Raw genomic sequence first — 24,076 nt, 5'->3', positions numbered from 1 at the left:
CAATTATTGACATAATATGTCCTAAATATAGTTACATTCTATGGCACTCAGTGATGTGACCGAATACTTTCGCTACAAATGAATAAAATATTTTAATGCTTATTCATAGATATATAATTATAGGAATATCTTTTTTCATTTACTCAAATATGAATAAAATGCGATGTTGAGTTTACAAGATACCTACTTGATAATAAGTTAATAACTATAAAAAATGAACTTCGAAAGTTATATGATAAAAAAGATGTTTCATAAATTTGAAACATTTTGTGTGGATCTATATAAAAAGGCAAAATTTATTATAAAATTTTAACAAACAAATAACCGACTTCAGATTTTTTTTTCATATTTAAATACCAAATGAAAAGTAACTCCCAAATACAAAAAACAAAATTATTTTAATGAATGACATAAATATTCAACCGAATTAATAATCATTTCCTTTTTTGAAGTCGGTTACAAGCCGTTCGTTTGACCTGTCATTTTTGTAGCTATGACGAGCTTTAGTGTAGCTAAACTATCAATAAAAGGATATTGGAAAGAAGAGTGGAAAAAATATTGTTCGAAACACGCAAAACTCATATTGTTATAGACTTTTCATCAATGATTATGGTCGAATTTCGACCAATGAACGTACAAACAAATATAGTAGCTATAAAAGACAAAGGTGAGATCGGATCAATTACCAGTAGAAATATATAAGATTTTTATAAGAATTCATGTATTTATCAGTACTTGTTGCGTAAAGACACAATACAAAACGTTTTTTTAGGTTTTTATTAGAGGATGAGAGAACTTATAAAAAACTTTCTTTTTACAGAGACTTACTATTTTCTATAAAATGTCTCTTATATTGTCACTAACACAAAAGTGTGTGCACAAAGCATGGCTGAATATGAATCTTGTTCTTGATTAAAACTGGTTGCGATATTTGATTCACTAATAATAACAGTTCATGTTAAGTTTTACCTTCTAATGTACCAAATATATTATACAATTAATTGCAGTAACCACATTTTAAACAATAATAGATACTCTCTTATTTATTAACTATGAATAATATATTCTTCCCCATATAAAAATATTCCCAGTCTTTACCATTGAAAAATGAAAATAGGTACTATTTCAGAAAGAGTATTGTTCGCAACGACATAAACGATTTGATTTTTTATTTATTTATTTGTAAAAAAACCGCTTCATAAGAAATTGTTTTAAAAATATAGATCTTTTTTTATTAAACAATGCCTCCTATATATTGTTTGTGACCAAAAAGACAAAACGTGTCTTTAATAAAAATGAACCAAGAATTGATCCCTGAGCAACCACACGTTAAATCGTCACATCATTATAATTTGTATAATACATTCACATTTTTATATAAACGCTAAATATTTTTGAAAACGCCCAATAAATTTGAAGTTAAAATTAAAATTGTTTAAATAGACGGAAGTAGGGCAACAAAACATGTTCATAGAACACACAAAATCGAATCGATGATTAATAATTTAGTTAAAATATTTATTTCTATAACCACAATATAGTATATACATATTATGTTCAAAACAATATTTATATACTGAACGTTAAAGGAAACTCCCGCTTATCCCATCTGCTTAGAGATGGTATAATTATAATCAAAACTGTTTATTTTAAAAGTATTTTTAACTATTAAGTACACTTATGTATGTCTACTACATAGTAGAGTTTTATAAAGAACTAAATTTTACTGAATAGGACCTTTGGTCAGATTGTAATTTTTTTTTCAATAATGGATAATCTATCCAATCTTTTTTCCAGATCATTATACCTAGAAAAAAAAGCAATATGATAAATAATAATAAAAATATATGACTTATTTCACAAAACACATATCATACGAAATTTATCATTTCCCTTTGTGGTTTTGCACTCGATGGTACAACGATGTTGCACACAGAACTAATTATAGGTAATGTAGTATAAAATAACGTGTAACACCGAATTTAATTATTCCCACTTCTCAGTTTGATACTGTGAAGTGAGAAGAAGTTAATTATTAGTGTTACAATATACCCTTTTCACGATGGCTTCCGCACAAAGCTTTGCCTTGTTGTTCGACCGACTTGGTGAACCTATGATAACTCCTAAGGGCGAACAAAACGCTCTATTCCGGCTGACGGAGCAACACTTGGTAAGATACTTACAATAATAATCTATACAATTATTATAAATGTGAAAGAAGCTCTGGCTGTATACCTCTTTACACTTAAACCACTGAAATGATTTAGATGAAATTTAGTATGGAGATAGTTTGATTACCGGGGAAGGACAAAGGATATATTTTTTTAAATCCCAATGTTAGCTGTTAAAATGGGGGGTGACGGTTTGCGGGCTATAGGTAAAGTTTTATAAATTTTGTTTAAAACTGCAGGTTTAGCTAGTTAACTTTACGATGGAAAATATAAAAAATAACAATACGTTAAATACCTAAAGAAAAAAAAAACATTCATCTTTTTGCCTCTTTCTGCCACGGAACTGCCTCTTGTGCGTAATAGCTAAATTTATAGATAAATTTTAATGGTGGTTTATTTTTCTAGTTTTTATAGTGATTTCACATGCAATTACATAAAAAAAATATTTTATATTAATTTTTTTAAGTGCATTTTTATCGCATCAGCTTAACGGCTAAAATAAGTAAAAACCACCTGGTATTTGAGGACAGCGCCAGTTTTGTACCGCCACACCGAGGTCCTCATCCAACTTGCACTGCTACTGTCTATATTAGCGTCATTTATTTTCAACTATCAAATATAGGAATTCGATTTAAACATATTTATGGCTGTCGCTTATTAATAATTAAGACTTACAAATATTTGCCCTATTTGATTTGATGATTGATAAAACTTTGTAATGGTCAATTAAAAACGACGAAAATGATTTGTTTTTTCAAACAGGGAGACAACTATCAAGCTAATGGCATCGAGCTCAACAACCGCTTCGGCGACTCTGCGAGTGAGGAGATATTGCTAGCGAACATGAAAAACGTTCCAGAATTCCGTAAAGCCAAGAAATTACCTCACGATGCAGATTTTTCATTGTTCCTGCCTGCTCATCAAGAGATGGCGGATGAAGTGCTCGACGTACTTATGGGTAAAACACTACATATATGGAAATATAATCGTTGTATTTCATGGGTTGGCGTAGTTCAGTTTTCATCATTTTTTTATCAAAAATTTACAGTTTACAGTTAGTTTTAAGGACCTTGGTCACAAAACATTCTTTCACAATTTACTTAAATCACATTTAAGGACAAAATGTAATTATACAGTGTTTGTTATTTTTTATTTAAACCCTAAAAAGTTGCAACATCAAGAATCTTGAAGAGATAAAATCCATTCAATTTACCATATTCATAATTGTATTGTATATTGTATGTTATATTCTGTCATCCAGCAAAAAATCATGAATTTTTATTGATAAACAAGAGGACTAGAGGAAAAAAAAAACATTCATACAATAAGCTTGCAGTACAAGCAGGCATTATAAATATATTTTCCAATATTTACATAAAAAATTAAAAGCAATTAGTTAGATTAATAAATTAATTGTAAAAATAATTAAGCCAACTTATATTTGTTTATTAGGAATTCCGGAAAATGAACTCCAGCAGTTCTTGTCAACATGTGTATTCACAAGGGTAAATCTTAACCCTCAGCTGTTTAACTACTGTTATTCGGTAGCCCTAATGCACAGGTCAGTACATAAGTACATTATATTTCTAAATTATTAAAGATTTTGTACATTGTTGTTGATAAAAAAAAAATTAAATTGAATAACAGATTAGCCAGAGTTTTGTAAATTTTTTTATTAAATTACTAATTTATCAATTTGACAACTAAACTCATAGAATCTTTGTAATTGTTGTCATTAAGTGATGCTAAGAGACCATTTATTTAGTCCATATATATCTGGTAGAATTTTTCATCTAAAATAATCTTGCAGGCGTGACACAAGGAATGTACCAATTCAAAACTTAGCAGAAACTTTTCCATCTAAGTTCATGGACTCACAAGTTTTTGGACAAGCAAGACAAACTGCTGCAGTCTCAGCTCAGGGTGCACCGGTAAGTCACTTTTTCTCTTTACCTTTACCTTCACAACAATTTTCACACTTTTTGTCTGTACCGGAACATAAAATAGGCTTAAAGTTAGGAGTCCATGGTCCTAAGCTTTCATTTGAGTAAAAATCCATAGGATATGTCCCATCATCTTTCAACCATTTACTATTTCCAAGTGACACAGAAAACTCATATGGTGTAAGTAGAGGCTTCGGAAATGCTGTACCCCAGTCAATAGATAACCTTGGACATGCAACTTGGACAAATGCACCCAGAGAAAATAGTGCTAACTTGCTAGGAAAGATCTCTGATAATAATATTTTTACATATTTCTTTCCAGAATTCTGAATTTGTTTCTCGAGATTACCTAAAACTTTTGTACTTCCTTGCCTGCCTAATGTGCCTAGAATGAGGCCAAATTCACTAGCTTTTTCTGCAATTCTTACTTGATTTATTCTATTTTCTTTCATTAGTTCATGATCATAGGTTTCAGATGTAAATTTCTTATCATATGGATCATATTTGAAAGCAGGAATATTTGGATTGGCTATCATTATAGATTCTAAATGGAATCTTCCATCCCCCAAATAAATGATGTTATCTGAATTGAGCTTAGGGGCTGTACAACCAAGGATTTCTCCAGGCGATAAAGGCTTACATTGAGGCACTGTGACAATATATTCTTCACTACGCAGGGTTTTAGCTACAGAATGTAATGTTGTAACAAATTGAATTGTACTAACTATAGCTAGATGTGTCCGTTTAGGAAAATTCATTTTAATTGTGTCTATAAAGTGTGACGGGTCTATTTTTATATCTACAAATATATACAGCACCTTTATATCACTAGTTTGATCTATTGGTATAAGGCAAGAGTGACCGTAATGTACAAGGAGGTCGACACCAAGCGCAACCGCTGTGAAATCATCTATACAGCAAGCTCCATATGTCACATCTCCCATTATCACAGTATCTGCTTCAGTGAATGTCTCGATTATATCACATAAAGTTGTGGCAAACATTGTTAAGCCTAAAAAAATAAAACAATACCAAGTTAAATACTATTTCAACTTATTTAAATAAATTAAAAGAATACGGACTTTTTGTTAGTAAACAAAAAAAACTAACCTTCTGGTAATTGTAAAGCCACTCTTCTCGCGTTTAAAGACCTTATCCTCCATATTGTCTTATGAATTTCGAAGTTATAATTCTGAGGTAATGTTTCACATGCCCGGTTTAATAGTGGATCATTCAACAGTTCATCAGGAATTTTATTTATTGCACGAATATTTGGTTTAAAAGTTTTTCTTTGACCCTCGGGCTTAGCACGTACCACAATAACATTAGGATCAACTTCTAAATCATCCATTTTAATTGCACATTATTTTTTATTTATAATTTAAACGAAGGTTATATTTTTAGAATATTACAAAGTTATAAACACGCGCGAATTATTTCGATGGCCTACGTGACTTTTAGTAAGTTTCTGCGTTTCATTTCACAACTTAATATTAAAAGTCATAATTTTGAATTTTAAGTTTTTATAACGTATATGTTTATTATTGACGTTAAATTTATTAAAAACACATATTTATTTAAAATGTTAATACAAATGTATACTTTTAATATTATTTAATAGTTAATGCTATTAAAAATAAACTTGAGGAAATGGAACGTAGCTCTTAGTCAACTAGATTGTTGTTTGGTTCTTACCAGTTCTTATAAAATACAATATAATTTCAAATTACAAAAAAATATTTCCTCATTTCTCAAAAAAATAATTTGTAATCCTTTTATTAAATAGCAGTCTTAACAAATCATCATATTATCATATTATAGCACCGTTTTTTTCTTATTAATATAAATTTATATATATAAGAACTATATTTATTAATATAATAGTTTATTAATTTGTTGAAAATTTTACTTGAAGTTTTTAGAAACATATTTATTCAACCGACTTTTTACGCTACTTTTCCGTCTCTTTGTGCCCAGATCAAAGACTTGAACAATCCAGACGACGAAGTATCAGAAATTTGACTAACTGATACAATTATGTGTGGTTGTTTTCCGGGGTACAACGGGGTACACGACTTTTAATACTTAATACCTCTGCGCTGTAAGAAATACATCATATCAATGCTCCACCAACCTTGGGAATTAAGATACTATGTTCTTTGTGCCAGGAAGCCAGTATAACTACAGAGTTACGCTGGCTCATTCAGAATGGGACCACAATAGGTACTAAAGGCATCTGCTTGGCGTAAAAATATCTAATGTGTAGGTGGTACCTACACATACAAGTAAGCACAAAGCTCTTACACCAAGTGATTGATAGCTATATTTTAAAATCGAGTGACGAGCAATGCGAGCTTAAAATATTATTCATACCATTCTTATAGTTGGCCTTAGGTACGAGTAACTGTATATTTAACTCATCTTTTAAAAGTAATCAAATATAATTATTAAAATATTAAATTAGGTATATATTTTCCCTTTTCATAATAGCGTATTCCAATCATCATTCCGAGAGATTACACGGCCACGGATTTAGATATTGAACATAGAATGGCGTACTTCCGTGAAGATATCGGCGTCAATCTCCACCATTGGCACTGGCATCTCATTTACCCTTTCTCCGCCAACCAGCTTAGCATTGTTGCCAAGGACCGTCGCGGTGAATTATTCTACTACATGCATTCACAGATCATAGCTAGGTATGTATAAAATATTAATTATATAGGTTCCGTACCTAATGTGGAAATGTAATAACATATTACAAGACAAACAACAATTATACATATCTTTAATATTTCCCATTTAATAAAACGACAAAAATTTAAAAATACAGGTACAACGGAGAACGTCTCAACAATTCTTTAGCGAGAGTTAAGAAGTTTAGCAACTGGAATGAACCGATCCCCGAAGCGTACTTCCCAAAACTTGACAGTCTGACGTCATCCCGTGGCTGGCCACCACGACAGGCCGATATGGTTTGGCAGGACCTTAACCGTCCTGCCAATGGACTCAACATTACAGTAAACGACATGAAACGCTGGAGAAGAAACGTGGAAGATGCTATTTCGACTGGTTTAGTTAGAAATGTAAGTTTTTATGGAAATATGTATTAACGTTCAAAAACATTGTAATAATGTGTACTTCTTTTTATAATACGTTCTAATTACCTTTTATCATTACATAAAAATAAATACAAGCTGATAAAAATGCATAGTATTGCGAACAAGTTGTACGATGTAAATTTTTGCACCGAAAAAACTACGAGAGGTTTATTTAAGTTTGAAAATATGTAATAGTCAATAGATGAACGACAGTTAAACTGAAGCAGACGCCTTACTGCACCTCTTCAGCCGAACCGGCCAGCCATTTGGCCAAGGCAGTAATCGAATTATATATTTTCAATATTGTTATGTATGTTGTGTAATCTGCGTATTACGGTATTTTTTAAATTTGATTCATTTTATTTAGCCTGATGGAACAACTAAACCATTAGACATCGATACGCTGGGCAACATGATAGAAGCGAGTGCACTATCGCCCAATAGCGAATTGTATGGCGCCCTCCACAACAACGGACACAGCTTCACCGCGTTCATGCACGACCCCACACATCGTTATCTCGTGAGTAAACCTAGTTATTAGTAAAAAGTTCACCAAATTAAAAAGTTATAATTTATTCAAATATGAATATAATATTCTAATTTTTTTTTAATTACACTCAGTCTACAATGAAAGGGAATTCCGAATTAAATATTACGATAATTTTTTTAAAAAATATAGTGGGGATAAATGGGTTTCCGGGGGGTTAGTGGACACAATGTCGATTGACGCTGTAAGAAACATTAAACATTCCTTATGTCGCCAATGCGACACCAACTTTGGGAACTAAGATGATATGTACCTTAAGACTAAAATCACACTGGGTCACTAACCCTTCAAACCGGAACACAACAATACTAAGTATTGCTGTTTGGCGGTAGAATATATTACCTAAAAACATATAATCCATTATTATGTTATCTCGGTGTTCAAATATATCTCATGTTATTAGGAAAACTTCGGTGTGATGGCTGACGAGTCAACAACGATGCGCGATCCCTTCTTCTATCGTTGGCATGGGTTTATAGACGATCTGTTCCAGAAGTTCAAGGAGTCCACCCACGTACGCCCATACACGAGATCTGAGGTAACTCACATTATAAATATAATTTAATATTTTACAATAGAACACGTAGGTCTTAACCGAGGAATACAGGTTAAAATACAGACAAGCAACACTGATATTCATTAAAATGTTTTGATATTTCATCCCATGCTTAGAAGTGAAGGTTTTTGTCGTGTAGTAAAATAATCGCCAAACCTTAAAAAGGATAGGCCTGCTGCTATGGGACATTTACAGAATTATGCTTTTTTAAAACAGTGCCAATTTACTTTATCTTACAGCTTGAGAATCCAGGTGTGCAAATATCATCGGTCCGTGTGGAAAGTGGAACTGGTGAAATGAACACTCTCAACACGTTCTGGATGCAGAGCGACGTTGATCTTTCCCGTGGACTTGACTTTTCTGAGCGCGGTCCCGTATACGTACGGTTTACTCACCTCAACCACCGATCATTCAAATACGTGTAAGTATTTAAAACTATATTATTGTCACACTACGACTCTAGTCTCAATTATGATTTAATTACTTTATGTTTCTGATAGATCATCCTGATAGATTCAACTTCCGTAAAGACCTCTGGCGTACTTTGAATTATAAGTTTATATACTATACTATCTTATAATAAATACTTAAATAATCTCGTAGACAATTATAACGCATATTAAATATAACAAGATATGTATATATTTTTTTCAATCGAAGTTGGTATTTGTTCGTCATGAAATTCATCAAAATTATAAACACATAAGATTTCGTAAAACAGCGGTTTTTCTATGTTCATAATTGTAAGCCAATACTAGAGAAAATTATTCAAATTATATTGGATTCCAGGATCGATGTAAACAACACCGGTGATGCTCGACGCGCCACGGTGCGCATATTCATGTCGCCCAAGTTCGACGAACGCAAGCTGCCCTGGAAACTGTCTGACCAACGCAAAATGTTTATCGAGATGGACAGATTCGTCGTGCCACGTAATTATATTATTAAATCACTACAAACATAAAAATAGTATCGTTAAGACACACACAAGTTATTCCAACACACTGCTCCAATGTGGGTTAAAAATAAAAACATGGCAATATTTATCTGAAACATTTCCTTAAGATGTTTTCCTTCACCGTCGAGCACTTGATTAATTATAACCTGAAATCAACAGTGAACGCCGGTCAGAACACAATCACGCGCCAGTCAACGGAGTCGTCGGTGACGATCCCCTTCGAGCAATCGTTCCGCGACCTGTCCGCACAGAGCGGCAGCCCACGCGCCGACAGCCTCGCCAGCTTCAACTTCTGCGGGTGCGGCTGGCCGCAGCACATGCTGGTGCCGAAGGGAACGGAGGCGGGTGCGCCGTACGACCTCTTCGTAATGCTTTCCAATTATGATTTGGACAGTGTAAGTACCTAATGCGTGAACGCGTTTACTTGGTGGTAGGGCTTTGTGCAGGCCCGTCTGGGTAGGTACCACCCACTCATCAGATATTCAACCGCCAAATAACAGATCTGTGTTGTTGTGTTTCGGTTGGAAGGGTGAGTGAGCCAGTGTGATCACAGGCACAAGGGACATAACATCTTAGTTCCCTAGGTTGGTGGCGCATTGGCGATGTAAGGAATCGTTAATGTTTCTTACAGCGCCTTTGTCTATGGGCGGCGGTGACCACTTATCATCAGGTGGCCCATATGCTCGTCCGCCAACCAATGCCATAAAAAAAAAAGAATATCATAAAAGCAGGCATTCGGGTGGTGACAAAAAATAATAACTATTATTGATATTTATAGTCAAAAGAATCAAATCAGTTCCAATCACAATTATCCTTACTCAAACATCATGCAATTTAGACAATTATATTATAAATAGTGTAAAGATAAGAGAATGATGATGATAAAAATACCAAACACTCTAAAAGGATTCCAACATTTATAACAAAAAAATAAATATAACATATAATTTAGAATTGATACGAAATAAAAAAATTATCTAGTTGACCCACTTGAAAAATAATGTATGTTTCAGGTGAACAACCCAGATGGATCCGAAATGAGTTGCGTGGAAGCATCCAGCTTCTGCGGGTTGAAAGACCGCCTTTACCCCGACAGACGCAGCATGGGTTACCCCTTCGATCGTCCTTCCAGCAGCGCCGCCAACATCCAGGACTTCATCCTACCTAACATGTCACTCGTTGATGTCACCATCCGCCTGCAAAACGTAACAGAGCAAAATCCAAGAAATCCACAGAACTAAAATACACCTTCTTATATTTTTTAATTTATATACTTTATTATATACTTTATTATTCATGTTTTTTATATCATTTTTTTTTATTATGAATAAAGACTACGTTCATTTTGTATTACAAATAGTATTAAAAATGAAAGGCTGGTAGGTTAGTTCCAATGAATTGTTAAGTATTGTACATAATTGTTAAGATTTAATTGCTATTTAAGTGACCTGTTTATAATTAATTATGAATAAAAAATCAACCAAACACAAACTTTTATTAACTTAAGAGCTATTAGTGACCTTACTAAATTGACTTTGAATTAAACGTTGAATACATTTTTGTATTTATGAAGTACCAACATACTCGTAATATGCATGTTATGTTAGTTTTTCTTAATTTTCACCAAAACGTTATTATAAATAATCATAGACCAATCCCCTAGCAAATATAAAACTTTTTCTCTAAAATTCCTGTTTTTAAAGTAATTCTCTCTTATATCATTTTACCGTTACTACTCAACAATCACTAGCATCACTCATACACTCATACACACATTTTAGAAATATGTCTGTTTGTTAAATTTTAACTGATCGATATCTGTATTATGGAAGATATTTGGGAAAAATATTATTGGGGTCGTTTATTAGCGCAATAGATGACATAACTATGATTTTTAGAATTTATGTCAGTTTGTCTATGCGTTTGTTACCGCTAATCTCAGCTAAGCTAAACAAAGATGGATACGGTTTTTACTGATGTGCTGTAGTTACCTTGGGACAACATATGTATAGTTTGTTTTAAAAATCGGTTCACAAATAAAAAAAATATACTTTTTTTTCGTGTCCCAGGCAAAAATTAAGCGTTAAATTCTAGAGCTGAATTAAACACTGATGTATGAGAATGCATCGCGAAAAAAATCTTCTACCTAATTACCAAGTTTTATGGCGGATGCGCGCGTGGCCGGATCTTTATTAAAGCATTAATTAAAAATAATATAGAAGTACTCGCATTTTTCTGAATGGTGATATTAATCTATATTAATATTACAAATAACTCTGTTACCTCTTCGCGCTTAAACCACTGAAACGATATAGATAAAATTTGGTTTGGTGACAGTTTGAATCCCAAGGAAGAACATGTTCTACTTTTCTTTTATTCAACAAAGATCTAAGGTTTATTTTTTCCTGAACGCAATGAAAAACATAGTGCAACTGTCAGGTGGATTTCTGCTACTTTGCTTTCTAATCGCATCTTGAATTATATCTCTACCCATTATGGACTATGGTTCTGACCCAGCAAAGTCATGAAGGCCTTTAAACACCATTACATACTTAAAGATAAAATCAATAAATAAAAAATATCATTAAAATTCAACGAAGATGCAGAATCAGTTCACGCTTACTATAAAAATGCAGTACAATGTTATATACAATGTACTGTGGTAAAATTGCACAAAAATAAGCAAATCTACTAAGTACCGACTAGAAATTCTTCCCGACTATGCGCGGATAAAATCAAATTGTCCCAGTTTGAAAAACTTGAAATTAATGTATTAAAAAAAAAATTGAATTGATTTTTTGTTAATTAAGTTCTGTGTTCATGTTTTTTAATGACTTTCTACTAAATTAATTGACGCCTTATTTCTTATTCTTCTTCTAGGAGTAGATTATACCAATGTGGTTTCGACAAGTTGGCGCCAGAGAAAATATTTATTTATTACTAGCGACCCGCCCCGGCTTCGCACGGATGCAGTGCTGATACCTACTAAATATACTACAGAATGTCTTACAACGTTCACAGTTTTTCAGTCATTAGACAACAAACCGCTATGTCCCTGCGTTTTAAATCTGTAATATTTTCGAAAACATTAATTTAAATTACATGCTGTAAAGGGTCATATTGATCTATATTAAATGCATAATGTATTTAAGGTACTTAGTTAGATAAGGATTAATATTGTATTGCTTAAAATAGCTTAAAAATAAACCATTATGTCTCTTAAAAAGTAAAGGATAAAAAATTGTTGTTGTGGGCTATCCCTAAGACATAGACATATAGGTACCATTGCGGCCTTTTTTGAAGACCTTTTTAAGGTGCACAAAACTGTAGTACATTATATTGATCTATCATTTGATATCATTTGATAATGATAATATATACATTATATTTGTGGCACAGGCGTTTGCTTATCACAAGAACCAGGGAACTCATTTTAATCTGTGAATCATTTATATATATTATTATTAAGTAGGGTTCAACCAACGTTTGCAATATAAGTCCAAAAAATTTGCTTATTTACGACATTACTTCAGTAACCTCTAAAATGATCAGTGTTTCTCTACTATATTGTGCATTTATTATACATATAAACTTTCCTCTTGAATCAATTTATCTATTCGAAAAAACCGCATCAGAATCCGTTGTGTAATTATAAAGATACATAGGGACCGACAGCGGTAAGCGGCTTTGTTTTATACTATGTAATGATGATGATGATAGACTCTTTATTGCACACAAATAGTCAAACTAAATTATATAAAACATTTAGATTAACTAAAGTTACATGAAGTGCATCTCTTCCAGCCTTTGGTTGGATATGATTTTTAGAAAAAAAAAACATTTAAAAAGGTTCATCTTTGCAACTAAGTATTTTATTTTTACTATGAATCAAGCCAAACTCTTTAATTTCTATACTTTACTGATTAATCTTAACGCGAGCTGTACAACAGTAGAAAGATTTTCAGCGTTATTTCAAATATTTTATATTGTAAAATCATCAAACCGTACAAATTTTTTAATATAAAAAGGAAATTTGCTATTCGTGGTTAAAAGTAAATATGATAAAGATGAATTAATGTTGTGTTCGATAAAGATTATTGATAAATACTTTACCACACTTTTTTTTGATCATTTTTAATTAACTAGGTTACTATTAACAAATATATATAACATATTGTTGATGAATTTGGTTTTGTGTATAAGATTCAGATTTTTTATAAATTAAAACTAGTGTTTATATATAAGTACAATATACTGTACTTACCTATACATTATTAGACTCCCAACCAGTGCCGGATTGAAGGGAGGCCCCACTCCCCACAAGAGAGGGGTTCCCACAATAGTTACTCACATTATTACGCCGAGTTTACAATTTTAATTAATGTAGTATGTGTCTAGATATCTAGATATAGTCAAATAATAATAATAATATACATTTATATTTTTGTTGTAGTTTATTTTTAGTTATATAAGCATGAGTATTTATTTCCTTTTACGATCAATCAATGAATCAAAAAAAGATGAGTAACAAATATTAATTACACATTTTACCGGGACTCCCCGAATAGAGTAAAAGTATAAAGAAAATATAAAAAAGTAAATATGCGTGAATTGTGCTACACGTTAAGTACGTCAAATTCTTGAACGCTTGTTTAAGTTCTATTTACTCCTGAAGGCATGCCCGTTAAATTATTATCGAAAAAATATTATCGAAATGAATTAGTATGAGGGAGTGACGCTCGTGCTAACAAGATGTCTTAATGTGTGTGAGGCGATTAAGAGTAAAAACAGCAACAACATAAAAATATTATATTATATTTATTATTTTATTAAAAAATTATAAATTAGACGTGGAACGAATCTTTCGATATGGACAACGTTAGTTTATAACGTTTAGTAATTTTTAATAATTTATTCTCTTTTCAAATATTTTCTCAATGTCAATGTCAAAATTATATTTAATAAAATAAACTGAATATTCTTAACACATTTATTATATAAACGGTTATGTGGAATTCTTACCTACTAAAACCACTGAGATGGCCTTCTTCGATATGGATCCAACAGGTTGCAGGACCGTGTCGATATAACGCATTCGAGCGAGGTCTCGTGCCTTGCTTTGCTCATGGCTTGGCGGAGCAGTCTACTAGGGACGCAGGTAAACGTGCTTGCAGCACGAGACCATTCCAGCTACTGTCCGTGTCCTCCTCAGGGCCCGTCTTAAACAGGAAACGCGAGGCCCCAACCTTACTCGTCCACGGCCCTAGTTTCACAACTCATCATTTAAGTCCCAGCCCTATCTGTCTAGCCACTAGAACAACGTGGCAGTAGCCTATCTCAAACCATGAGTGTCATACGATAGGGATTTTTTGTAAAATGTATTGATCAATTATATAACTGTATAGTGGTCGTAAATAATAACATAAGATGTGATGTGATATAAAGAATAACAGAACCCAACAAAAGGCCTCTCTAAGTAGAGTTAGCGAGAGGCTCGGTTTTCAAGAAATCGTGCACAACTTAAGTATAGGATAACCGGAAATGAAATAGTAATCAAATATATAAACGTATAAATAGATAATACAATAATAATAATATTGGTGATAGATAACGCTTAAATATTTAATAAAAAAATATCTACAACTAACCACCATCGTGGTGGTGCTTAGTTCAAACAACACCAACATATATTATATGTCGCAGATGGCATATATTGCTTTATCTGAGACTTAAAAGAATGTCAATTACGTCTTTAGTACGCTTGAGTGAAGTAGATGGAGCGGCGGCGATTGGATGGGCGTCGGGCACGGATTGATAGCCATCATTGAAAAATAAAGTGAAATATTAGGTATTTGAGTTTGCTACGATGTCCCATCATTCAAATTACGAATCTCATACATATCTCATACTAGATTCTCATTTACTTCCGTTATATATGTATATAATATCAACAACATCACATATCATATACACCACAACCAAGTAGCAAAACTGCTGCACCAACATTGTTGTGTTCCGGTTTGAAGGTCGAGTAAGCCAGTGTAACTACATGCATAAGAGACATAATATCTCAGTTGCTCAGGCTATTGCCATATTGCCATACGATGTAAGGAATGATTAAATTTTCTTACCGCGCAAATGTATGAGCAGTGGTGATCACTTACCATTAGGTGGTTCATTTGACCGTTCACCGATGATATAAAAATAAAAAACCACTTCCGTATACACAGTACAATGAAGTGTGATAACAAATAATTTAATCGTAAAATATATTAATAGTTTTATAACATTCTCACAGTGATTTTATCAACGCTAATGCGGTTTGTTTATTGCACAAGTTTTGCACTCGGAGCTAAGGAAAACGTTTATAAAACGCTATTCATGGTAGTTGTAATATAGTCACTTCACAGACTCTGTGAAGTGAGCTAATTAAGTTTCTTGAATTATAGTTACGTCTAAAAGTTTTGAAAATGGCGAACGTCGTCGATAGCTTCGCGTTGTTATTCGACCGCCCAAACGAGCCCATGGTTTCTCTGAAAGGCGACAGAAAAGCTCTGTTCCAACTTACCGATCAGCATCTTGTGAGTATAAAATATTTGACCTATATGAAATCATTTACATATAAGAATTGTTAACATTAAATCCTGAACTATATCAATAAAAAATAAAAATTGTTAATGTATAAATCATGGCCGCGTGGAATGGTGACAAGAATGCTAGCAGCAATTCACCGTTGATTTGCAATTCCAATTATCTGGGCAAAAATGTATATCATGTTTTTGTTATATCATTCGCCCCGAGGTAAGCATAATAACCCCGTCTCAAGCAAGGTATAGGCAATATTGACCCCAAAAAATATTTTTATTTGAGCTTATGGGGTGCCTCACCGTTGATATTAGCCTTGACCAACATCTTCGAGGTGCACTTTTTGTACCCTGCATTAGGATGGGCCTATGCATCAATTCGTATAATCTTACAACTATCTTTAGACTTGTTTAACTATTAATCTATACTTCTATACTAAATGAGTAACTCTGTCAATTTCGTTTTCACGGCTTAACAATTGAACTGATTTTTATGAAATTTATTACGAATCAAGCTTGAAGAAGGACGTAGGAAACTTATTATTCACCCATTCAAGAGGGTAAAGTTGGGATTGAAGGGTTATATAAGCAAAAGGGTATATTGGTTGTATAGGTATAATAATAATAATAATTACAATAAATTGTTATCATGTGTTTATGATAAACGTGTAGCCTATTTAAATAAATAACATTTTTCGCGGGACTTTACTTCAATAGACGTAAGGATAATTTCCAGGAAATAAACGGTAAAGTACTATTTAATTAACCACACTAAAAGGAAAATCAATGTTAGCGTGTAAACAATGACACATGCTGATATAATTATTATGTTTTAATTTGGATAATAAACATATTATGGTTACAATATAAAACTTATAATTAATATCGACAAGGAATGAACTGTTGACTTTTCATATCAAAATTTGTGTTTATAATTAATCGTTAACTAACAAGTATATTTAAAATGAAGTTCTACCACATATATAACAAACTACAAACATTGGAGCGTGTAGGAAAAATTACCGAACTTTCCATCGTCAGGATATTTACAGACTTTACTCTAATATATATAAGTATATATATATTTAATGTAAATTTAAAAAATACGGTAAGATAGCTAAATAAGGTGATTTTTTCTTTTAGTCCAATTTCCGCCAGTCACTTAAATTGTATTAGAGCCTATCTAATTTCATTTCAAGTTTTGTACAGCTTTTCATACACCTTACGAAGTAAGCCTTGTAATATTGCCGGAACGTAAAAATGGACAAGTAAAAAATGCATCAGATCAAACCCAAGTGTAATATCATATATCATAATGTTTTAATACAAATGTTAAAAGCACTAACAAAATACATAATTCAATTGGGTAAGACATTTTCTTGTGTAAAGATTTGGAACTTCATCCACATGTTTTTTTTAATCACGAGTTTTTTAGAACAAGCTAAATAATAAACACAAATTAAGTGAATGAAAACACAGTAGTCCTGGCCATTTGGGACTCACCTACTTTGTTTAGATTTTCATCCTCGTTGTTTGGAATTAATCACAATACTATAAAAACTAAAATATCGCTGACACACAAAGAAATAAAAAGTAATTTATAATTAAAATATATAAATTAATAATTAAAATACATATATTATACACCAAAGTAAATCACTGTATTCGCATAGTACCTAAATCGCATATCAGTCGCTTAAACACAATCGTTTTCTGCTAATGAGTTTCGAGTTATTTTAACAGAATAGCTCTACTTATCCTAAAATAATGTGTTTGAATGTTGTGATTTTTATCATTTTAATGTTTTTAGGGAGATCAATACAAAAGTAATGGAATTGAGATCAACAACCGTTTTGGCGAGGAAGCAAATGAAGTTATACCTCTTAAAGAGTTGCGGAAAATACCAGAATTCAGAAAAGCGAGACAACTGCCGACAGATTCTGAATTCTCAATACTACTTCCAGCTCATCAAGAAATGGCTGATGAAGTAATTGATGAACTTTTAGGTAAAAAAATCAAAATACCTTGGCCGTAAATGGTAGTAAAAAATGTTTGGCACCTCACGCTTTACAGAAAATTATTACGTAGCAGCTAGCACCAACATAAGCACTTTTTTGTGAATATTTTTATCGCGAGTGTGACACAGAGTAATTACCTACATCATAGGAACTATTGATATAGGAAAATATATTAAACATTAACTTTCGAAAATAGCATAATGTTACCTTAAAAGTTTATTCAAGGTTGATTAATTATTTTTACTATTTTGTGATTAATTAATTGTTTAACTTTTTTTCCATTTATTCAATTAATTATTTATTTAAGTGTTAGGTTATATATTGTACATTAAATTACATTTTCTATCTATATACATTTTACAATGTGTTTTTTGACTATAAATAGTTTGTACCTCTGCTCTATTTTTTCTAGCTGTTCCTGAGAATCAACTTCAAGATTTACTGTCAATATGTGTGTATGCAAGAGTAAATTTAAATCCTCAGCTATTCAACTACTGCTACTCTGTGGCATTAATGCACAGGTCAGTTTCTACACTTGTTATTTATTTCAATACAGGTACATTAAATCCATGCTTGTCACATCAATAGTCTAAATTAAAAAGCCAACTACTTATATAAAATTGTATATATTAAAAACTCTTCTGAAACGCGCTACGTATTCTGATATAAGTGCCTTTTCAGTTTGAAAAGTATCTTCAATTATTAGTAGATAATATAACTTACATAAAACCTCATTACAGACCTGACACTAGGAATGTTCCAATTCAAAACTTTGCTGAAACCTTTCCTTCGAAATTTGTGGACTCCCAAGTATTCTCTCAAGCTCGGGAGACAGCTACAGTAGCCGCACGGGCATCAGAAGCTCCCGTAAGTTACTTTATTTAAATACAGATCGATGTGTATCATCTAACAAGATTTAATTTTTTCAAAGGATATATACTCAAGAACACGTGACTCTGTAAAGATTGTGAATTCAAACTCCGGAAAGGACCACAAATTTTTCGTTTGTTGTAATTGTGTAAATGTGTATTCGCCAAGCCGAATTAGAACCGCATGTCGGAATAAGCCCCAATACTTCTCCTGAAAAGAAGAGTAGGTTTTAACCCAGTGGGACATTTACAATCCTTACTTCCCTTTTAACTATATGTATAATGTCATGCCATAATTAATCTTCATCAATAATAACTTCGTTACAGCGTATCCCGATTATAATCCCAAGAGATTATACCGCAACGGACTTGGATATCGAACATCGACTAGCCTATTTCCGGGAAGATATTGGCATTAATCTTCATCACTGGCATTGGCATCTAGTGTACCCATTTACCTCTAACCAACGAGAAATAGTCGCGAAGGACCGCCGCGGTGAATTGTTTTTCTATATGCATCAACAAGTTATTGCCAGGTACATTTATAACAATTATAATAATTTACATTCCACTTAACATTCTGTATACTACGTCCCTAAATTATTATTTAGAATTTTAGCCTCTGTATTGTTTCAAAGATAATATGTAAAATATTTATAATCTCTTGTTTATTAAAATTATATTTAAAAAAAAAACCCTTAAGTTTGTATATATTGTGTGGGAAAAACATGTTTCACTGCAGCTAGACGCTCTAACTTTATTGACGAGTTTTATTATTTCGGCTTGAGTGTCGAGTTGTTGTTTTTGTTCTATGACCCTCCCTTACGTCACACTCAAATATTTAGATCTAAATAACACACCATACTTTAATCCAACGGGCCCAATTTTATCTATCGTATATTTTCTTTTTATATTCTGATCGGCTCCCTAGACGTACGACTATACGTATCTCTCCTTATGTTGAAATGCCACGTTTGAGTAAATCCTAAAATTCCCTATTGGGTTCCATATTATCACCAATTCCATAGAGTATAACATAACATCTGCAACTTATTTTCAACTATTTATTTATTTCTATCCTTTGTTAAGGTATAATGGCGAACGTCTGGCCAACTCCTTGGCAAGAGTGAAAAAGTTCAACAACTTCAGTGAACCTATACCTGAAGCTTACTTTCCTAAGCTGGACAGTCTGACGACATCTCGTGGCTGGCCGCCGCGACAGGCCAACATGCGGTGGTATGACCTAAACCGTCCCGTAGACGGACTCGTTGTGACCCTCGCGGATATGAATCGCTGGAGGAAAAATATTGAGGAAGCTATATCCACAGGGCTTGTTAAGCTGGTAAGTTTGTATTTTAAATGCACACTTTACACACATCACATTAATAAATCAAAGCATTGAGATTAATACATATAGATTGAAATTGAGATATTATAACAAGAGTAAACTACAATAATTGATATTTTTGTTCCAAATCGATTAATCTAGCACGAAAACGTGTGTTAGCGGTGGACCAATCTATCAACAATAACAATCACGAAGGCAGTTCTTTCGTGTAGTTTACAAAATGCACTAACAATCCCGAATAGATGAGAGAATTTCATGCGAATAATGATGTAATATTGTCATTTATATGTTTTATATGAACTTTAACAACTTCCTAAAGAAAGTGTCCATGCCTTGGGTAGAAATATAGTATAATAATTATAATTATTTTTACTGTATTAATACATTAGCGCTCCTTTAATATTTCAGTATTCCGTGAAAAAGTTGCTTGTTTTTGCTCGCTGCTTTAGCAACTTTTATTTTCAACAGGGATTATAGTTAATTTTTATTTTACAGCCTAACGGATCAACTCAACCTTTGGATATCGACACGCTGGGCAACATTATTGAGGCCAGCATCTTGTCCCCCAATAGGGAGTACTACGGTACGCTACACAATAACGGACATAGTTTCGCCGGCTATATGCATGATCCTACGAACCGTTACCTTGTAAGATAACTTATAGACAATTTTTCAAAACACATGATGTTACAGTATATTATTTAATTTACAACTTATTGTTTTCCAAATAGGAATCGTTCAACGTGATTGCAGATGAAGCCACTAATATGCGGGATCCATTTTTCTATCGTTGGCACGCTTTTATCGATGACATCTTCCAGCGTTTCAAAGAGTCTCCTAACGTCAGACCATACACACGTTCAGAGGTAATTACAATGATATATGTACACCGTAGATATACGTAATAAATAAATATATAATATTCTATTAACATATCATAATATTCTTTGAATTCAGAGAATGTGATGAAATCAAATATTTTGAATATAAAGAACACAAGTTTAAAAAAAAATAAAAAAAAATAATCGCAAGCAAAATTAGACAAATATAAAAACATTCGATTTACACGTAGTTATTGTCTTCTTGTGTTTTGAATATAATTATTAGAGCAAAACAAAAGAGTAACTAAATTAGTTATAATTGACCACTATTGTTGTTTTTTATAACAGTTGGAGAACCCAGGTGTCCAGATATCATCAGTTCGCGTAGAAAGTGCAACCGGAGAGATGAACACCCTGAGCACATACTGGATGCAGAGCGACGTGGACTTGTCGCGTGGATTGGACTTCTCCGACCGCGGACCGGTCTACGTGCGCTTCACTCATCTCAACCACCGCCCCTTCCAATACGTGTGAGTTGGAACGGAATATCTTATAATTATATTACCTATCGTCTACCATAATTTTGAGAAAATAGTATATATCAATAATTCTAATAATTTCGATTGGCAATACAAATACAGTGGCTCATTGAAATCAAGCCAATTAAAAGAAAATATACACCAAAGCAGGATTCGCGGATGATGATATATATCACGATATATATCAATTGATTTTTTCCTATCTTCTAAACAACACTCATAGATCTATGCTTAAGGCCTGACTCTGAATGATTACTTTTTATGATTAGTCGATTACAAATTAATATTAAAATATTGTATTAATATTATCTCACAAACAAATGAAGATATAATAATAAAAGGTACTTGTTCTTTAACGTAGAACTAGACACTAATTCCTTTGTTACTTTTTTTAAATACAAAATGTGGTATTTCGACACTTGTATTATTTTACAAATACCTTTCACATTTTTAAGTGCTTACAGAATGAAATTCGCTTCTTTTTCTTAGCCTGGATATATATATCAGATATATATGGGATATATTTAAAAAAATCGGATTTTTTCGAACCCTGCACCAAAGACACCAAAATATATGTATACCTAAAGGTAGAGATGAGTAGAGAGAGCTGAGAATTGACAATTCAGGCAAGAAATTAAAATTCCGGCCTGAATTGTTTGGCTCTTGTAAAGTCTACGAAATATTTATATTATTATTCATTGACAAATATTCCGAAAACAATTTACTTACTCAATTTCTTAACTTATGAAATAAAACATTCTTTACCAGAATCGACGTAAACAACACGGGAAGTGCTCGGCGTTCTACAGTTCGTATATTTATGGCTCCGAAGTTTGACGAACGCAATTTACCGTGGATTCTCGCCGATCAACGCAAAATGTTCATTGAGATGGACAGATTTGTCGTACCACGTAAGCAATATTACCTATCTATTACATATATATTATGGCTTATAAATCCACAAATTTTATAACAGAATATTGTTAAATTATTATAAATATTGCTTTGAGTTATTATTTCTATAGAACTTACTTATATTTAATTAACGACCTTCGCAATTCATTAATTAAGAAAATGATATCATATAACTATAAATTATACTCTATAGCATTAGGAATACTGTAGATTGCTACCAATGAAAAAAAATAGCAATGTTATATAATTATAATGAAATGAAAAAAAGTTATCTTTGTTTTAGTCGCCCTTGTTTTTAGATGCTCATATAGATATATTTCTCTGAATTATATATATAATACTGGCTGGTTATACAACTTATAGATTGAATAACAAACATAAAAAGAAAAAATGCTCTGTCCGGTTAGGAAAAATTAATTTCCTCAACGATAATATGGATTTTTTTTATGTATCGTAGTATTATACCTCTTGAATCACGCTATTTATTGACGAAAACCGAATTTGCGCAGTTTAAAACATCAAAGCGTTAGACTTTGGAAGCAACTTTGTTTTATACCATGTAGAGATTATTCCTTAATAAGTAAAACCTAACTAAACATATATATGATGTTTACTTTTGTGTTTATGTGAGTCAAAATCGATCAAAAAATACTTTATTCAAGTAGGCTTTACCTTACTTTTGAACCATCATTAAAACCGCACAACAATACTTAATTACAACCATAAGCTTATATATTATATAAACTTAAAAAAAATGGTGTATTCTTTTTACAGTAAAGGCCGGAAAAAACACAATCACGCGCAAATCAACGCAATCGATTTTGACAATTCCCTTCGAGCAGACGTTCCGCGACCTATCCGCTCAGGCGGGAGACGCGCGGGCTCCAGGCCTTGCCAGCTTCAACTTCTGCGGCTGCGGCTGGCCGCAGCACATGCTGGTGCCGCGCGGCACTGTGCCCGGCATGCCATATGACCTCTTCGTTATGCTATCTAATTATGAGTTGGACAGTGTAAGTCATTCAAAAACATTCCTTTGGTGTGCATTTGTTATATACTTTCATGATCTTGCTTATATTTCTTAACTCGACTAAATAAGAAAAGCTTAAAATTAAACATCGATAAAAACATTTTTAGGTGAACAACCCTGATGGATCCGAAATGAGCTGTGTGGAAGCATCCAGTTTCTGCGGATTGAAAGACCGGCTATATCCCGACAGACGCAGCATGGGTTACCCCTTCGATCGTCCTTCCAGTAGCGCCCCAAGCATCCAGGACTTTATCCTACCTAATATGGCTCTCGTCGATGTCACCATCCGTTTACAGAACGTCACCGAACAGAACCCGAGGAACCCAAAAACCCAATAGATTTGTTTGTCAGTTAAAAATTATTTAGTTTCAATATTACATTATATAGTATTTTATACTTTTAAAAAAGAAAGGTTAATAGATTAAGTTTTAGTGAATTATTAAGTATTGTATATACTATATATAGATTTAACAGCTACAAGTTAATGTGACCCAATTATTATAACGATAAATAAATTAATAAGCAAATAAAAATGAGTTATTTATTTTTACATAAGGTAAACTTTAACCTATAACTAAAATACCATTTATATTTTATTAAACTAAGATACAAGCTCTTGACGCTGAAACTAATATAATGGAAGTTTGCTTTACATTATTGCAAGCAAAACAAATCTTAA

The 24,076-nt window shown here is 32.5% G+C and overlaps 3 protein-coding genes across 3 annotated transcripts; 2 read left to right on the top strand and 1 right to left on the bottom strand.

Moving 5' to 3' along the window:
• Positions 1-1,994: 1,994 nt before the first annotated feature.
• On the top strand, positions 1,995-10,571 carry LOC125071880 (phenoloxidase subunit 2-like). Its single transcript, XM_047682298.1, has 12 exons — positions 1,995-2,170; positions 2,934-3,129; positions 3,624-3,732; positions 3,982-4,102; positions 6,605-6,813; positions 6,948-7,200; positions 7,583-7,735; positions 8,166-8,300; positions 8,558-8,739; positions 9,108-9,250; positions 9,436-9,671; positions 10,290-10,571. The coding sequence occupies exons 1-12, from the start codon at positions 2,063-2,065 to the stop codon at positions 10,515-10,517; spliced, it is 2,073 nt and encodes a 690-aa protein (XP_047538254.1). The 5' UTR covers positions 1,995-2,062; the 3' UTR covers positions 10,518-10,571.
• Positions 3,492-5,567, bottom strand: LOC125071881 (2-(3-amino-3-carboxypropyl)histidine synthase subunit 1). The gene is made up of 2 exons (XM_047682299.1): positions 5,225-5,567; positions 3,492-5,126 (listed from the first exon to the last, which is right to left on the bottom strand). Exons 1-2 carry the CDS (start codon positions 5,463-5,465, stop codon positions 4,108-4,110), a joined length of 1,260 nt encoding a protein of 419 aa, XP_047538255.1. The 5' UTR covers positions 5,466-5,567; the 3' UTR covers positions 3,492-4,107.
• A 5,108-nt stretch (positions 10,572-15,679) lies between the features above and the next one.
• On the top strand, positions 15,680-23,913 carry LOC125071878 (phenoloxidase 1-like). Its single transcript, XM_047682297.1, has 12 exons — positions 15,680-15,857; positions 17,671-17,866; positions 18,291-18,399; positions 18,619-18,745; positions 19,075-19,283; positions 19,837-20,089; positions 20,591-20,743; positions 20,827-20,961; positions 21,265-21,446; positions 22,224-22,366; positions 23,145-23,380; positions 23,505-23,913. The coding sequence occupies exons 1-12, from the start codon at positions 15,747-15,749 to the stop codon at positions 23,733-23,735; spliced, it is 2,085 nt and encodes a 694-aa protein (XP_047538253.1). The 5' UTR covers positions 15,680-15,746; the 3' UTR covers positions 23,736-23,913.
• The last annotated feature ends 163 nt before the right edge of the window (positions 23,914-24,076 follow it).

The sequence above is a fragment of the Vanessa atalanta genome, chromosome 20 (assembly GCF_905147765.1).
Source record: "Vanessa atalanta chromosome 20, ilVanAtal1.2, whole genome shotgun sequence".
Lineage (NCBI taxonomy): Eukaryota > Metazoa > Arthropoda > Insecta > Lepidoptera > Nymphalidae > Vanessa > Vanessa atalanta.
The sequence above is the reverse complement of the archived record's forward strand: the minus strand, read 5'-3'. Positions and strand labels throughout refer to the sequence as shown.

What these genes read in the sequence shown, in the direction of transcription:
- LOC125071880 (XM_047682298.1), top strand. Translation starts at nt 2,063, where the DNA reads ATGGCTTCCGCACAAAGCTTTGCCTTGTTGTTCGACCGACTTGGTGAA. An exon ending in CATTCACAGATCATAGCTAG is followed by an intron (nt 6,814 to 6,947) that starts GTATGTATAAAA and finishes TTAAAAATACAG; the next exon opens with GTACAACGGAGAACGTCTCA. An exon ending in GGACAGATTCGTCGTGCCAC is followed by an intron (nt 9,251 to 9,435) that starts GTAATTATATTA and finishes TGAAATCAACAG; the next exon opens with TGAACGCCGGTCAGAACACA.
- LOC125071881 (XM_047682299.1), bottom strand. Translation starts at nt 5,465, where the DNA reads ATGGATGATTTAGAAGTTGATCCTAATGTTATTGTGGTACGTGCTAAG. An exon ending in GGCTTTACAATTACCAGAAG is followed by an intron (nt 5,127 to 5,224) that starts GTTAGTTTTTTT and finishes TTATTTTTTTAG; the next exon opens with GCTTAACAATGTTTGCCACA.
- LOC125071878 (XM_047682297.1), top strand. Translation starts at nt 15,747, where the DNA reads ATGGCGAACGTCGTCGATAGCTTCGCGTTGTTATTCGACCGCCCAAAC. An exon ending in TCTGTGGCATTAATGCACAG is followed by an intron (nt 18,400 to 18,618) that starts GTCAGTTTCTAC and finishes ACCTCATTACAG; the next exon opens with ACCTGACACTAGGAATGTTC. An exon ending in CACGGGCATCAGAAGCTCCC is followed by an intron (nt 18,746 to 19,074) that starts GTAAGTTACTTT and finishes ACTTCGTTACAG; the next exon opens with CGTATCCCGATTATAATCCC.